The 17,308-nt window shown below is 47.3% G+C and overlaps 1 protein-coding gene across 1 annotated transcript; it reads right to left on the reverse strand.

The window, feature by feature from the left end:
* Positions 1-10,666: 10,666 nt before the first annotated feature.
* LOC103115376 (CMRF35-like molecule 6) lies at positions 10,667-14,219 on the reverse strand. The gene is made up of 5 exons (XM_060202411.1): positions 14,099-14,219; positions 13,923-14,068; positions 12,627-12,980; positions 11,309-11,432; positions 10,667-10,918 (listed from the first exon to the last, which is right to left on the reverse strand). Exons 2-5 carry the CDS (start codon positions 13,987-13,989, stop codon positions 10,777-10,779), a joined length of 687 nt encoding a protein of 228 aa, XP_060058394.1. The 5' UTR covers positions 13,990-14,068; positions 14,099-14,219; the 3' UTR covers positions 10,667-10,776.
* Between the last annotated feature and the right edge of the window lie 3,089 nt (positions 14,220-17,308).

The raw sequence follows: 17,308 nt of genomic DNA on the forward strand, positions 1-17,308 counted from the left end.
ACTTTCAAATACTAGCAGAAACTTATGATCAAGCAATCCTATGGAAGGAACTGAATGGAGACGGGTAGACTGAGTTTCCTCACTAGTGATAAGACAGTTTTCAACCTTCACCTGACATGATTTAATTAGGTTTCTTATTTATAACCAGTAGGTTTAACTCTCTTCTCCCCCAATTTTTCTGTTTTGTTTTTTAAAATATATTTTTAATTTTTTTTAAATTATCTTTTATTGATTAGATAGAGACAGCCAGAAATTGATAGGGGAAGGGAGATAGAGAGGGAGAAAAACAGAGAGACACTTGTAGCCCTGCTTCACCACTTGCAAAGCTTTTGCCCTGCAGGTGGGGACTGGGGGCTCAAACCTGGGTCCCTGTACATTGTAACATGTGCATTCAACCAGGTACACCACCACCTGGCCCCTCCCCCTTAAATTTTAAGAGATTTATTTGTTGTGGCTAGGGAAATTAATAGCATAAAGAGTGGTATGCTTTGCAGACCTGAGAGCCCAGATTCGAGTTCTCACTTTTTCTCTTATTAAAGCAGTCAGTCAATCATTTAAAAGATGCAAGAGGATCAAACCTGGGCCCTCAGGCATGCAAGTACTGTACTCTAGTGTGCTGAGCTCTCACAAGCCCAATATATACATTAAAACATTTATTAATGGTTTAGTAATGGCTTACAAAATTACAAGGTTAGAGAGGTGTAGTTTCACACTGCACCCACCCCCAACGTTCTGTGCCCTCCCCCCTCAATGATAGCCACCATAGTTCTCACAGAGTCTTCGGGAAAATTCTTCACTTCTTTTTTGTTTATTTGAAATTTCCTGTATTCACCTAAGTGAAAACCATCTGCTAGTTGTCTTTCCTCTCCTTACTTCATTAAGCATAATCACCTCTATTTCAATCTATTTTGTCCCAAAGGACACAATATCATCTTTTCTTTAAATTGCAGAGTAGTATTCCATGGAAGTCCCATAATTTATTTTCTACATGTATCTTATTTTAATGAGATAGATATACAGAGAGAAATACCAGAACACTGTTCATCTTTGGCTTTTTTTTTTTTTTTCTAGAGATCTTCTCAGCTCTGGTTTATGGTGGTATGGGAGATTGGACCTGGGACTTTGGAGACTCAGACATGAGTCTTTTGCATAACCATTATGCTATCTACCTCCTCTGGATTTTTTAAAAATTGATTTATTGGGGGATTAACGGTTTATAGTCAACAATAAAATACAATAGTTTGTACATGTGTAACATTTCCCAGTTTTCCACATAACAATTCAACCCCCACTAGGTCCTCCTTTGCCATCATGTTCCAGGACCTGAGCCCCCCCCCACCAAGAGTCTTCTACTCTGGCGCAATACACCAGTCGTCTCTGGTTTATGGTGGTGCTGGGGCACCATGAAAATCTTTTGCATAAACACTATGCTGTGGCTCCAGCCCTATGCTTTCTCCTCAGCCTCACAATTTCTCTATTCAGTCCTCTGTCAAGCCACTGTCCTAGGGACTGAGGCAAATTACAAACCAACCCTCGTGTCCCCCCACCCAGGTCTTCCATTCACCTTCAGACATTAGCTGTCATGGTCATTCAGGCCAGACGTCCGGATCCACGGCACCTTTGACCATATCCATTCCTGCCCAGGACTTGGCCCCTTATTCAGAGGCCCCACTTTCAGATACAGCTTGTCCTAATGACTGGGGAACTCCAAGAGAGCACTTGGCTTTAGGTCACACCCAGCCAGTCACCCTGCTCCTCCTAATCTCTAGCAGAGTTACACGTGGTGACTTGACTCTTTTGAGGCTGATCCTGAGCTCAGGGAGCAGGAGTCTGGGCAGGGCTTGTGGCCACGTGAGGCCATGTAGAGCCCCCCCCCCCACCAAGGGAAGGGGCGTGCAAAGTTCTAAATGTCTGGGGGCCCCACTTTGTCTGTTGACAGCCCAGTGCCCAGTGGGATGGTGTTAGGTGAGCTCTTTTGGGGAGCTTGGGTTATGTGCTGAGCCCTTACCAGTGGGCATTGATGGCAGAGTCAAAGAGAACTCTTTGCCCCTTCACCATGTGTAGAGAAAGCAAAGTCAGCAACCCAAGAGGCCCTCACCTACCATGCTGCCCCCGATCCTGGCTACTGCTTCATGATCTGAGAACAAGAATGTTCATTTATCCTAAGCTAGTGGTATATGATGTTTGTCACAGCAAAGCCTATGACTAGGTGGGACATTCAGATCCTAAATCGGTCAGGTGGATGGCCCTACGGGGTCACAGGACAGTCCTCTCTGGAGGGCGGTATGAACAGAAGGAAAGATCTAGAGGGATTCAGACTAGGTTGTAGGTTGACCCACAAAGGGTGGTGAGTCCTGAAGTATCTGGACCTGTTTCCTCTCCCCCCGCCCCAGGGTGACAGTGGGGTCCAGTTCCTCTTCTTACACAGCGGACACAGGAGGGACCTTCTCGCAGGAGATAGCAACCAAAACCACTAAGAAGGAAGTCAGGGTAGGGGGCAGAGCTGTGGCAGGAGAGAACATGAAGGAAAAATACACAGTATGATTCAGCTCTTAGAAGGTGAAGCTCGTGTCTGTTAAAAAAAAGGTGGAGAACCTACAGGACCATCTGGACTAGTAACACCGGGAGCCCATTTTCCTGTCCCTCTGCTCCCCTGTCAGCAGGAAGCAATTTCAGGGATTTCTTTGGTTTGCCCCTGGGGGTCCACATTCCTGAGAAAGTGGGGTGACAGGGTCAACATGGACAGTCAGTATGTATATGAAGGTCACAGAGGCTCCCATCTGCCTGGGGCTCCTCTAGCCTCCCCCTCCAGTCTACAGCTGACCCAGGGCCCTGGCCAGGTAGCTGGTGGCTAAGGCATGATGGTGATGTCTCTCAGGGAGCAGGGTCTCAGACAGCTTGGGGGTAAGAGGAACAAGTGTCTGACTGGTTCCTTATTCTAAGGACACCTGAGGGAGGTGCAGGAGAAAACAGAGGTTCTACTTCTGAGAGGTTGGGGATTTGTGAGGGCAAGAACAGCAGCTTTTGTTCTAACTAGTGCTGTTTCATTCTCACCTCATCCAAGAAGCTTCAGGCCTGAGAGTGTGTCAGAGTGAGGCACACAGGGCCTAGAGTAGTCAGAATGCACACACACACACACACACACACACACACACACACACACACACACACCCTTATGGAATTGTCCTGGATTCTGATCACTCCTGCTCGTGCCGGCCCCCCACCCAGTTCCTGAAGAGAGAAAGACCAGGTCAAATCACACAGCCCTGGTGTGGTGTGAGGACACCGACACTACAACCTGGATACTGGGTTAGAACCATGATTCTTCTTCTTATTATTAGTGACTTACTAATGATTACCAAGACTGTAAAATAATATGGGTACAATTCCATACAGTTCCCACCACCAGAGTCCCATGTCCCATCCCCTTCATTGAAAGCTTCACTATTCATTATCCTTCTGGGCGTATGGACCAAAATTCTTTATGGGGTGCAGAAGGTGGGAGTTCAGGCTTCTGTAATCGCTTCTCCACTGCACATGGGCATTGGCAGGTGGATCCACACCCCCAGCCTGTTTCTATATTCCCCTGGTGGGGCAGGACTCTGGAGAGGGGAGACTTGGGGACACATTAATGAGGTCATCTGCCCAAGGAAGTCAGGATGTAATCCTAGTAGTGTCTGCAACTTAGTGGCTAAAAGGCAGAAAGATATAAAGCAGGATGAATTGTTTAATAGACAGGAACACAAAGGTAGGAATAGAGCAGACTGAACTAGGGTTTTTCATGTGGGAAGTCTAAGAAGTCTATTTTAGGTATAGAACCACAATTCTTTTCATGTTAGAGGTTTATCAACCCCACAGTGATATTTTCCTGATTCTTCCTCTGTGAGGTCCTCCCAGGTCACTGTGAAGGTCAAAACTGCAGACTCATCTCTGATGCTCACACGGCCACTCCTCACTTCTCTCTGTGACACTCTGGTCTCCACAATCTTTGTCCTCTCTGTCAAGCACAAGCGCTTGCACCAGAATTTGAGACTGTCTCTGCAATTCTTCCTCATAGTGACACTGCCCTTCAAGGACCCCCACCCACCCCCACCCCAGCCAGGGCTACTCAGAGACACACGTAGCCTGGAAAACACAGCTGGCTGTTCACACAGGGCCTGGTCAGGACACCCTGGGGTGCGGGTCCCTCCTGGGCCCTGGGTGTCTGCAGAGGCCCAGGCAGGAGACAGGCCTGTCCTCAGCCCCAGTGCAGAGACAAGAGGAGGGGTGGGTGTTTCTCTCCTCCTTGTGGGACAGGGAGGATGTCCATGGAGACAAGAGAACCAGGGGATGGACAATTGTGAGTGTACACCAGCATGTGAGTGTGTGTTTCTCTCTCTCTCTCTCTCTCTCTCTCTCTCTCTCTGATTTTTGGTGGATTTTTTTTGAAAGATTAATTTATTTTAGATATGGGAGAGTTTTATAAGATAAAAAGACACCGAAGTATCCCTGTTCCATGCAGCATTGGGATTAAATGCAGCCTCAGGCATGTAAGTCCATGGCTCTACCAGTTCAGCCAGTCCCCCAAATGCCAACAATAGTTAACTGAGTTTGTTAACAGTCAGGGGTTAACGTAATCACCTCATCTTCTTCCTCTTTCCACATAGGTACAGCCAACTTTGTTTCTACTTTTCCTTGGGCAACATTTTGACTTTTCCTTGGATCTGTATATATATATTATCTTTATTTGTTAGAGACAGCTGGAAGTCAAGAGGGTAGGGGAGATAGAGAGGTAGAGAGAAAGAGAGACGCCTGAAGCTGTGCTTCACCACTTGCAAAGCTTTCCCTCTGCAGGTAGGGACCGGGCACTCAACCAGGTCCTTGAACACTGTAACATGTGCGCTCAACCAGGTGTGCCACCACCCGGTCCCTGATCTGTATATATTGAATTGCATACTCTGATAAAAAATAAACCCCCTTTGCCTTATGAATGGAATAGGCTAACAGGAGCTAGGAAGAGAGAAAGGTGGCTAGTTTATCAATTGAGCCCTTCAAGTTATTTAGGATTTATGGAAGATCTTCTTTTCCTAGGCAATACCCTGAAACCCCACCTCTCCAGAGCCCTGCCCCACTAGGGAAAGATAGAAACAGGCTGGGAGTATGGATCGGCCTGCCAACACCCATGTCCAGTGGAGAAGGAATTACAGAAGCCAGACCTTCCATCTTCTGCATCCCATAATTATCCTCGGCTCCCAGGGGGATAAGGAATAGGAAAGCTTCCAATGGAGGGGTTGGGGTGTGGAACTCTGGTAGTGGGAATTGCGTGGAATTGTACCCCTCTTATCCTGTGGTCTTAACAATCATTATTAAATAAAATTTTGAAATGCTGGAGGGTGCTGCCCTTGTCTCAACTCAGCTGTGCTAGAGGGTTTTCTGCTAAGAGAACGTCCTTACATGCTGTCAGCTAGACATCTCAGCTCCTTGCTCAGTATAAGTGTTTTTGTGACATGGCAACAAACTTCCCCCAGAGTGGGGCTAAAGTTCACTGAGTTGTATATCTATGATTCATACAATCCCCCATATGTTATAATCAGTAAATGCATTTAGAAATGAAAAACCGGGAGTCGGGCGGTAGCACAGTGGGTTAAGTGCACGTGGCGCAAAGCGCAAGGACCAGAGTAAGGATCCTGGTTCGAGCCCCGGCTCCCCACCTGCAGGGGAGTTGCTTCACAGGCGGTCAAGCAGTTATGCAGGTGTCTGTCTTTCTCTCTCCATCTCTGTCTTCCACTCCTCTCTCCATTTCTCTCTGTCCTATCTAACAACAACATCAATAATAACTACAACAACAATTTAAAAAAAGACATCAAGGGCAACAAAAGGGAAAATAAATAAGTAAAATAAAAAAAGAAAGTCTGAAAAAAAAGAAATGAAAAATTATTATCTGATATTTCACTTGATTTGTTTTGGTGTATCATTTGTGGTCTTTTTTCTTAATTTAAAGGGGTTAATGGGTTACAGCACATTCACCTATACATGTGCGTGGTTCCCCAGTTTTGTATAACAGGTATCTGCTACATATTCTTGCACCAAGGACCCCAAAGGACCCCAAAGCTCCTCTCTCCCAGGGTCCCTTATCCCCCCCCCCAGTGTCCCTCCCTTGATTTTGGTGCAATATGCCACCCCAGTCCAGTTTTATCCCATGTTCTCCCTTTCTATCTGTCTCTCAAGTTCCATCTACGTGTGGAGTCACCGAGTATAATTCCTCTCTTCCTGACCTATCCCACCCGACACATTTCCTCCTGCTTCCAGCGAGGGTGAAACAAAGATTGAGGTTTTAGAGTTTCTGTCCTGATGTCTAGGTCTTTGATGGTTGGCCTTGGTTCACCAGCACTGGTCACATCACTCTGTCATTTCTTCACTCCCTTTTCCTGTATATTGGCTCTTTTTGTTGCTGTTGCTTGAGTTCCCAGGGAAGGACAACTTTCTATATAGTCTTCTGGTCCAAAGTCTGGTCTCATCGAGAAATACCATAGCAGATTCAGAAATAATGTGTAATCAACATTGAGTCAAGCTGACACTTAATATTAACCACTATAACACCTGCTTAAGCTAAGTCGAAGAGTATTTTCAAATGGCTGTTGTTTTTTGCATCATTTGCTTGGATCTTCCAACAGCACAGTTGAAAGCTGGCAGAGATTCCTATTTGTTTAAGATCTGTTTCTAAGAAGGAAGTTTCACTGGGGAATTGAAAGAGAAAGGAGAGATCTTGGTGGGCAGAGGAACAAATAACTTCTTAGGAAAATGTGAATCCTTTTCAGGTTTCTCAATCTGAGTAACCATAGTTACCAGCTTAATAACAAGCAGCCTCTCATTCTATTTCCTGAGCCTTAAGATGATGCTTCTCCCTTCTGCCTTTTCTCTGGGCTGCTCTCTTTCCTTCTGTCATGGTTTGGTGGAAAGATGTTAGGGAAAATATGCTAGAGGACATCAATAATGTTTCTGCCCATTTCTGCTTACTTTGATCTGTTTGCAAGTTAGGAGGAGAAATTATTATTTTTAATTAATTTATTTATTCCTTTTGTTGCCCTTGTTTTTTATTGCTGTAGTTATTATTGATGTTATTGTTGTTGGATAGGACAAAGAGAAATGGAGAGAGGAGGGGAAGACAGAGAGGGGGAGAGAAAGATAGACACCTGCAGACCTGCTTCATTGCCTGTGAAGCGACTCCCCTGCAGGTGGGGAGCCAGGGGCTTGAACTGGATCCTTCCACCGGTCTTTGTGCTTTGCGCCAGGTGCACTTAACCTGCTGCGCTACCACCCAACTCCCAAGAAGAGGAGAAATTATTGTATGGAGATTCGCTGCCATTTTTAAGAAGACCACAAATGAGTTTTGGGGCTGTGTCCATGGAGTATCAAAGACTGGAAGATTGTACTGGAGAGAACCAGAGAAAACAAACAAACAGAAAACCAGAATGTCACATTACAACCTACAAAGTCAGGTTACATGCTAAAAGGCACATGGAAAGGGGTGGAGGACAGAGGTGGCTCCAATCCAGAGCTATACCTGCAACAACAGGTGGAAACCATATGGAGCCATATTGAAGTTTGAACTCAGTCCTGAGCAGCAGGCAGCAATGTAGGAATAGCTGAGACCATGAAATAGTGTAGCCAGAGGCCAGGGTGCAGTCTGAAAAAGGCAAACACAATTGGGAGCTGAGCCATGGGCAACAGCATCCCCAACATCCATCTGGAATTGGGAGCTGGAACTACAGCCGCAGGAAGTGGATGGAGCCATACTGAAACTCCCATCACCCACTGCGGGTTTACCTAAACCAGACCTGAGTAACAAGGAGGACTCTCCACCCCCTCACCCCCCCGCCCACCACTGCCTGCCACACTCCATACCACCACATGTAAACAATACAACTACATCGCCACCTGAACAGCAGAAACCAAACACTGGAAACAATTGTCCAACATCACAAAGACTTGGAGGACATTTCTGAGTTTGAATTCAGAAAGCTCATTACAAAGGCAATCCAGGAAGAGAGGATACCCAGAGGATAGAGAGTAGGGGCATGAGATTGATGGTTTGGGTGGTTCCTAATGCTCTCAGCTTGTTGACTTTTTTGGATCTTCACTCTGCATTGTCACCTGCCAATCCTGAGGGTTTGAGCAGAGCAACAAGTGGAGGGAGGAGAGCTCCCCTTCCTGTCTGATGGCTTCCTGACCTAAGCTAGCACTGCTGACTCTTAGGCCCTCAGACTTAGGCTGCATTATACACCCCCAGGTTTCTTGGTTTTCCAGCCTGCAGCTATACTAACTTGGTGACAGGATGTCTCTGCTTCTATAATTGTGTGAGCCAACTTCCCTAATAAATCTCTTCTTGTACCTCTGTATCCTATTTGCTCTGTTTCTCTAGAGAACATAGACTAATACATGTACACATCTGACATGGTGGGAGTTTATGTTTCCAACTCTCAAGACTGCACTAAAGGATCTAACTCAGGAAGGTCCACTTGAGGGCTCAACAGAAAGATCCCCATTCCTTACAAACCTGACCCACCTCTCTGTTTCAGGGTGAAGAGCTGCTATCCAGAAAAATGGAGTGAAAAATCCAAAGAAGTGTTGGGATAGACAGCATAATGGTTATGCAAAGAGATTCATGCCTGAGATTCCAAAGTTACAGGTTCAATCCCCCTCACCACCATAAACCAGAGATGAGCTGTACCCTGGTAAAACAAACAAGCAAGCAAAGAAAGAAAGGAAGGAAAAAGGAAGGAAGAAAGGAAGGAAAAAGGAAGGAAGGAAGGAAGAAAGGAAGGAAGAAAGGAAGGAAGGAAGGAAGGAAGGAAGGAAGGAAGGAAGGAAGCAATCAGCAAGCTGAGCATTAGGAACCATCCATCTTAACCCCCTACCCTCTATCCCCTGGGTAACCACCATTTCTCTCTCTCTCTCCCTCTAACAAGTTTGAATTTGTTAGATTCTATGTATAAATGGTGTCATACAGTATTCATTTTTCTTTGTGCTTAAAGTCAATCATTATCACAAATGACCGGTTACATCTCTTTCCCATGATTGTTTATTATTCCATTGTGTTATGCACTACATGGTTTATGTTCCTTTATATGCCAATTGACCTTTGGGTTGTTTCCATCTTGGCTATGGTCAATAGTGCTGATAGAGTTTATGCATCTCAATGAAGAAAACACAAGAGAGAACACTCAAATAAAAAGACCTGGAAATCAAAAAAGAGACATTACAACGGTTAGGGCAGAAGTGGCTAGAGTCATGGTAGGATTATCAGCAAATATGTGCCACCAACACATAATCTAGAATAAATTAACACATTTCCAGAAATTTTCAATATGCCAAGTCTGACATGAAAAAATAGGAAATCTGAACAGAACAAGAGATGGAGTCAGTAATGAAAGAACTGCCAACACAGGTCTAACTCATAGGACTCCAGTGCTCCTAGATTTCTGCCCCTTAGCTCCTGGCTTCAGTGAGCATCAGTGACTGGACATACTCAGTAGCTAGAAGAGCCACACACTGAATTACAGATTCATGGGGTAGTGGTGATTATAGTCAAAGGTCAAGATGGTGTGAGGAATTATCTGTGTTTATGAAATAGACCTAAAAGCAGCCCACATTCTTGGGGCGGAGGGACACAAGGACATCAGGGACAGGCAGGAGGTTGAGGTTTTGGTGATGGGCAGTACATTAGCAGGGACAGGAGTTCACAATATGCACTGTAGCATACATCAGAGATTTGAGAGTTGTGGGAGAATGCCCATGTCTGGGCTTTACTGGCCGCAGCTTATATAACCCATTGCCTAAATATTCTGCATGGCCAGCAAAGATCTGTAACTTCTCAAATATAAGTAGGTATCAATGGAGTCAAATCTTCAGATGCCATAGTGCCAACCCATGGCCTATGTAATACCTGATGTGGATGAAGGGGGTATGTTACTATCTAGCCACTGCAGCCAATAATCTGCTGACACCCCTGTAAAGTACTATGCAGGAGAGACATGTAAAAGCACTACGCAGGAGAGACGTGAATGTTAGTGAGAGGAGACTTCTTTCTGGCTTTACCTCTCCTTTTAATTTTTTTAAAATTATCTTTATTCATTGACTAGAGATAGCCAGACATTGAGAGGGAAGGGGTGATAGAAAGAGAGAGAGACAGACAGAGAAACAAAGAGACCCGTAGCCCTGCTTCACCACTTGTGAAGCTTTTTCCCTGCAAGTGGGGACCAGGGGTTCAAACCTGGGTCCCTCTGCACTGTAACATGTGTGCTCAGCCAGGTGCACCACCACCCAGCCTCGGCTTTACCTCTCCTTATGAGTGGCACCAACTATGCTGATTTCACCCTCCATTTGTTACCCTTACCAAACTGTTCTGCTAATGTAAACTGTCTGAAAAAGGCATTGATTGGTCTGGAAAGGAACAAATAAAAGGCAGAGGACTCGGCGGACATGATCTTACCACTAATCACCATCTTGAGGAGACGACATTATTGTGAGCAACCCTGCCCTCTGAAAACCAGTCTTGAGTCTTAAGTAAGTTTTCATTGTTCTTGCATCTGAGACTTAAAGTCATCCCACAGAGAGAGACTAGGTTCTCTCAGTGTATGATTATGCACAGAAAGAAAGTTACAAATACAGCATGTCCATAGCACTGTAGAGACCGAAAGCGGATTTATTAGTTAGAAGCTATTGCCATTAATTGGAGGGGCTCAGTTCTGGCTCGTCTCTATCCTGAAGGCAGAGGGCATCCCACATCAGCAAGTGTCACTTCTTACACTGGCAACCCCACTTCCATGCAGGGACCCTCAGAGGCCAGTTCACCCAGAGGACGGCACCAAGCATGCTCAGGAACAGGGGCAGTTTCACGAAGACCAGGAACAGGAAGTGGACACTGAACAGAGGGGACCTGTGGGAGGGAAACAGGACAGGATGTGTGCTGTGTCTTCAAAGGGGGCATTGGTGCCCACCACTCTACCCTGTCCCTGTGTGCATGTGCCTCTTTCCAAGCGCAAGGGATGCATTTCTCAGCAGCCATCATCACAAACGGTACTTTCTATTAAACACATGCATTGATGAGTTCATGGTGTGTCCTGGGTCCCTGTGACCACACCCTCTCTTGTCAGTTCAGGCCCATGTCACACTGGTCAGAAGCTATGTCCAGAGGAGCAGCTGGCACAGAGTGGGACCCAGATGGCAGGTGTGGGATTGGCAGGTACCTCAGTAAAGGAGACGCTCCTAGGCCACCCTCGCCTAGAGGAGGTCAGCCAGGTCTCAGGACTAGGATCAGGCTCCTTACCTGGGGTATTGGCTGGGGCCTGGTGTATCTTGCCTGGTGGTAGAGGGCCAGGTGGACGGTGGTGATGTTGTAGGAGGACTGAGGATGGTCATGGTGGTTATAGGAAAGGACTCAGTCATGGGGGCTGCAGGTGGAGCAGATGTCAGACCCACTGTCCTCCCCCAGGCCTTTTCCCCACTCACCTGGTGGCTCTCACAAAAAAGCCACTAGTGGCAGCTGCACGGGTGTCTGGGGTCCACAACCCCCAATCCGGCTAAACGTGGCCAGCTATTGGATGCCTGTGTTCTCCCCACTTCAGGCCAAGTGGATACTTTCAGATGCTGAGCCGCCATTTGAGTCTGTGAGCACTGGTTTCTGGGTCACATCCAGCCACACACACACCTTTCTCTTCCTTGCCCCCACCCCAAAAAACCACAGGGACAGACATGGAAATGCAACGCTGCAGAGCCAGCAAGGAGCTCCAAAAGTATGAGATTCCTGCAGAGACGTGGCTCTGAAGGCGGGACACCAAAGCTTTAGCACACGCAGTGGTCTGGATGCTTGTGTCCCCACCCCCTCTCTGGCACACTTGTGCCCAGTGTTTTTAATGGTTTGTGGTGTGAGGCATTATGGGATGCCAAGACCATGTGCTGAGCCCTCAGCAGTGAATGAGAGCCTCACAGGCAGAGAGAGCCCTGTGTCCTTATACCCTAAGGGGCAAGAAAATCTGCAACCTGGGCTGAGGAGACTGCATGACAGTTGTGCAGAGCGAGGGACTCTAACGTCTGAGGATCCAACGTCCCAGGTTCAACCCCTGACACCACCATGATCCAGGGCTCAGTAGTGTTTGGGTCTCTCTCTCTCCTTCTCCATATATATATATTTGTGCATGTGTGTATATCTTATTGAAAGAAAATTTAAAAATATTTTTTAAAAATCTTGAGAGGCCCTCAGCCATCAAGCTAACAGACAGCTAGAAACAACACTTGGTTCTCTTGAGGACAGGAAGACAGACTGTCTGTCTCCTGACTAATGATGCTTCTCCCAGCTCCACCTATGAACTATCAGAGAGAGTATGAAGTATGGGACAGGGGTCTGGAACAGCAAGTGTCCACATATCTGTGTGTGCAAAGACCACAGACACACACACAGACACACACACACACACACACACACACACAGACACACACACACACACACACACACTCCAATTGAGTGGCCTTGATTCTTCACACTGGCCTAGCCCATCCCATCCACCAGCCCCCAGCTCTCAATCTCAGTCTTGAGGTGAATGAGCAGGTCAGACCTCACAGCCCTGGGATGGTCCAAACTGGCTCACCTGGGAACACAGACACTGTAACCCACTTCTTGGGATCAATCCCTGATTTGAAGTCTGTGACTAAGAAAGCTACACTGATCCCACAGCAGTATGTTCCAGCATCTTCCTCAGTGAGGTCCTCCCAGGTCACTGTGAAGGTCAGGGCAGCAGGATGATCCCTGATGCTCACACGGCCGCTCCTCACTTCTCTCTCTGATGCTCTGGTCTTCACAATCACTGCCTGCTCTGTCAAACACGGGCTTATACACCAGTACTTGAGGTGGCCTCTGTATTTTTCCTTGTAGCAACACTGCACACTCAGGGATCTCCCCACGATGCCCACCACGGAGTCGGGGCCACTCAGAGACACACAGCCTGGAAAACACAGCCAGATGCTCACACATGGGCAGGACACCCTGGGGTGCTGGTCCCTCCTGGGCCCTGGGTGTCTGCAGAGGCCCCAGAGGTAGGAGACTGTCAGGCTGAGCTTCACTGACGGGAGACAGACGACCAGGGACTCATGGTTGAGCTGTACGCATGCATGACGCAGTGCAATCTATACCAAGCTAGACTAAACTAACAACTAACTAAAACGAACAATGTTGTCTTTATATATACTTCCCAAGTAGGGTGTGAACAGGATGTGACACAGAGAGGGTGGAGAGAAAAGTGACTGGTGAAAATCAGGGTATGACAAGGAGAGGGGGCGGAGCAGGTGAGAATTCTACCACTAAACCACCAATGCCCTGGAGGGAAGGTGGTGCTTTATGTAAATGTAAAAGTGATTTATGTAAACAGACGGCAGTGGTTATGTAAATAGAATACAGTGGTTATGTAAATAGAATGCAGTGTTAAGCAGGGGGGATTTAAACCAAATGAAACAGAAGGGGTTTTTAAAAGCAGAATTAGAAGATACCAACAGGAGACAAGTCTGTCCTCAGCCCCAGTGTGGAGAGTGGAGACCAGGAGTTTAGGGAACACGTGTGTGTGTGTGTGTGTGTGTGTGTGTGTGTGTGTGTGTACCTGGCAACGTTTGAGTGTGGCTAACATTCTAGTCATTGTTATCACTGTGACACCATGAAGGATGGCTTGTAACCTTCCTCCCCATTGGTTGCTGTGTTGGGACAGTGGGCAACTCACCTGGTCTCTTTTTGAACCTGCCTGTCCTTACTGAGGTAGTGCTGGCCAATCATGCCAGCTTCCTTGCTCTCCTCCCTCTCTCTTGTCCCCTGCCCTCCTGAAAAGCACAATCACTCTTCTCCCATGCTCTCTCCTCTCAGACTTGCCCCCTTCCCATCCCCAGGCCCAGCCACTCACCTGGGACCTGGAGCAGAAGCAGCACTGAGGGCAGCCACCATGCCCCCTCCCTCAGAGTCAGAGTCATGTCTGCAGCACAGAAGAAAATGGCAGCAGCCCCAGGCCCTGGACAGGCGCCAAGTGCAGCCTCCTCACAGAAGCTGCACCTCCACACACACACACACACACACACACACCCTCCTTTATCTTCTGGCCTCTCCGCTTCTTTGTGCAGCCTGAGTCTTGTCCTCAAGACCCTTCCACTGTGACCCAGTGGTGAGTACAGGAGGCTTGGGGAGAATCACTAGGCTGCAGCAGCACTGGAAACAGAGAACTAGACATCTGCTTCTCTCGTTCTCAGTATTCAGCAGGTCTGGGTGTCTCAGCTGGGGTGCAGCCCCTTTCCCTCAGTGGACAGCGGTTCCTCTCTGTCTCACACTGGCTCACATGGCCAATCCTGGCTGAGCACTTCCTCTGTGGGAGGGCATCTCCACCCCAGTTACATGTTCCTCAGGATCAGAATGCAAATCCAGGGCACAGGGCAGACCATTAGTCTTCTCTGGCCTTGATGACCAGAGAGGGGTTCTTTTTTAAAATTATTTTTTTTCTTTATTGGGGAATTAATGTTTTACATTTGACAGTAAATACAATAGTTTGTACATGCATAACATTTCCCAGTTTTCCATATAACAATACAAGCCCCACTAGGTCCTCTGTCATCCTTCTTGGATCTGTATTCTCCCCCCGCCCCGCCCTCCACTCCAGAGTCTTTTACTTTGGTGCAGTACGCCAATTCCATTTCATGTTCTACTGTGTTTTCTCTTCTGATCTTGTTTTTCAACTTCTGCCTGAGAGTGAGATCATCCCATATTCATCCTTCTGTTTCTGACTTATTTCACCTAACATGAATTTTTCAAGGTCCATCCAAGATCAGCTGAACATGGTAAAGTCACCATTTTTTATAGCTGAGTAGTATTCCATTGTGTATATAGACCACAACTTGCTCAGCCACTCATCTGTTGTTGGACACCTGGGTTGCTTCCAGGTTTTGGCTATTACAAATTGTGCTGCCAAGAACATATGGGTACACAGATCTTTTTGGATGGATGTTTTGGGTTCCTTAGGATATATCCCCAGGAGAGGAATTGCAGGATCATAGTGTAGGTCCATTTCTAGCCTTCTGAGTGTTCTCTAGACTGTTCTCCACAGAGGTTGGACCAATTTACATTCCCACCAGCAGTGCAGGTGGGTCCCTTTGACCCCACAACCTCAGAGAGGGGTTCTGACCCCCACATGCAGCTCCAGCCCCCACAGAGAGCTCTGACCCCAGGGGACCCCACACTGCTCTGGTCTCACTGATGTGCATTGTTTCAGGGTGATTGTGGTCATCATGGGACCCCTGGCTAGTGTGGTGGCTGAGGGAGAAGCAGACACCAGGCCCAGAGACCACCTGCACCCCGACTCTCTCACTTCCTCACCCAGGAACCCTGACACACACAGACACGGTCACTCAGGGCATCTGAACAGATGATTAAAAGTCACATCCGCATAGCCACTTGCAGGCCAGGCCAGGACTATGTCCGACACAGGAATCACACTTGACTATAACATATCACGTATGTAACGGTGTCCCTGCTCCAGGTGCCCCTGGCCTGGAGGGCACTTTCAGAGGCAGAATATTTGGTGGGGCAGACTGGTTTTCACAGCCCCCCACCCATGCAAAGCCAGAGCCTTTGTGTGTACTGCAATGAGCTCAGTTCTGACCCTCCTTACCTCAAGGGAAGCTGACTTCTGAACCCTCCCTCCAGCATCCCATCAGATGTCTGTCACAGTGCAGACTGTCACCTGTGTTCTGCTCATGGTCGACAACCTCCCCAGCCCCCGCCCCTTGAGTTTCACTGAGTGGTTAGAATGTCTTAGGGAGTCAGGTGGTAGCACAGTGGGTTAAGTGCAGGTGGCGCCAAGCGCAAAGACCGGCATAAGGATCCCGGTTCGAGCCCCCGGCTCCCCACCTGCAAGGGAGTCACTTCACAAACGGTGAAGCAGGTCTGCAGGTGTCTCTCTTTCTCTCCCCCTCTCAGTCTTCCCCTCCTCTCTCCATTTCTCTCTGTCCTATCCAACATCAATGACGACTACAACAATCGTAACTACAACAATAAAACAAGAAGGGCAACAAAAGGGAATAAATAATAAATAAATAAATATTTTTTAAAAAGAATGTCTCCAGGGCTTAGAGAAACCATCCACCATCTAGATAAAGAGTTTACTACAAAGAATATTAAAGAACAGCCTTCAATGGCCAGATACAGAGGTTTAGCATTGAAGTTCCTAGCAAAGTAGCTTCTGTCCTCCTGATCTTGGGGCTCAGAGTAGTGGTACATGGGAGCATTTTACCTCCCAAATTAGGGACATCCTGAGACCCCCAATCTGTGGGGATTTAGGGTGTCTCCTTTACCTTAGTGTGATCAGCTCATGGGTCTTGGAGATTGAATCTATCTCAGGGAGTTGGACTGAAAGTTCTTCTGGAGGGAGTGGAGGAGCAAAGTGCAGAGTTTGCCACATGTGTGGTTTCATAGCTCTTGGCTGCTTTTTCCTTCAGATAGCGAAAGAGGGAGGGAGAGACATCATAGCACTAGAGTTTCCTGCAGTGCCAAAGTACCCCCCATGAGGTTCTCGGGCTCACATCTCGACCTCACTCATGGCAAGGCACCTGCCCTTCCTGGTGCTCAAAGTTCTCTTACTTTGAACTGAAGTTCTCCCCCTCCATCTTTATTGGCTCCCCTGCCAGTCAGCCCCCACCCCTAGGTATCTCCAAAGAGAGACAAATGCATTCCCAGAAATATACAACACACCAAGGCTGAGTCAACGAAAGGTTTCTCTACTTACATTCATTTATTCCAGGTTAAGTGATGGTAAATATTTGGGTAAAAGTCTGGAAAATGCTGTAACAAATCTTTTTAGATATAAGCCAGAAGTTAGAAGCAGTTGTTTGGAATGGAGGGGACACTTGGAGTGGACATACAAAGTTTTAGGCAAAGCCTAAACACAAGCCAAGAAGTAGGTTAGAAGTAAATAAACAAAAACAAAACAAAACAAAAAATGGATTTTGGTGTTGTAGCTGGTAGCTGGGTGGCCAGTGACTGGACTGTATGTTCTAACCCTCCATCCTGGTTGGTTCCCCTGGAGACCAGTCCCCCCCCCACACACACACACATACCCCGCCAACCCCTCAACCATCACAGGTGCTAATAGTCACTTCCTCTGCAGTAAAGATGGCCAGGAAATCCCAAGGGGCTTCAGGGCCCTTGCTGCAATGGAGCAAACAGAAAACCTGCTTGGCTTCTTAACAACCACAACATCTTCTCCAGCTTTCACATCCCAACCTCCGTCCTCAGTGAGATGCTGCT

The sequence above is a fragment of the Erinaceus europaeus genome, chromosome 12 (assembly GCF_950295315.1).
Source record: "Erinaceus europaeus chromosome 12, mEriEur2.1, whole genome shotgun sequence".
Classification (NCBI taxonomy): Eukaryota; Metazoa; Chordata; class Mammalia; order Eulipotyphla; family Erinaceidae; genus Erinaceus; species Erinaceus europaeus.

Coding starts and splice junctions, on each gene's coding strand:
- LOC103115376 (XM_060202411.1), bottom strand. CDS start 13,989: ATGACTCTGACTCTGAGGGAGGGGGCATGGTGGCTGCCCTCAGTGCTG. Junction 11,433..12,626: donor TACAGTGTCTGTGTTCCCAG/GTGAGCCAGTTT, acceptor CTCCACCTGCAG/CCCCCATGACTGAGTCCTTT. Junction 10,919..11,308: donor GGCCCCAGCCAATACCCCAG/GTAAGGAGCCTG, acceptor TCCCTCCCACAG/GTCCCCTCTGTTCAGTGTCC.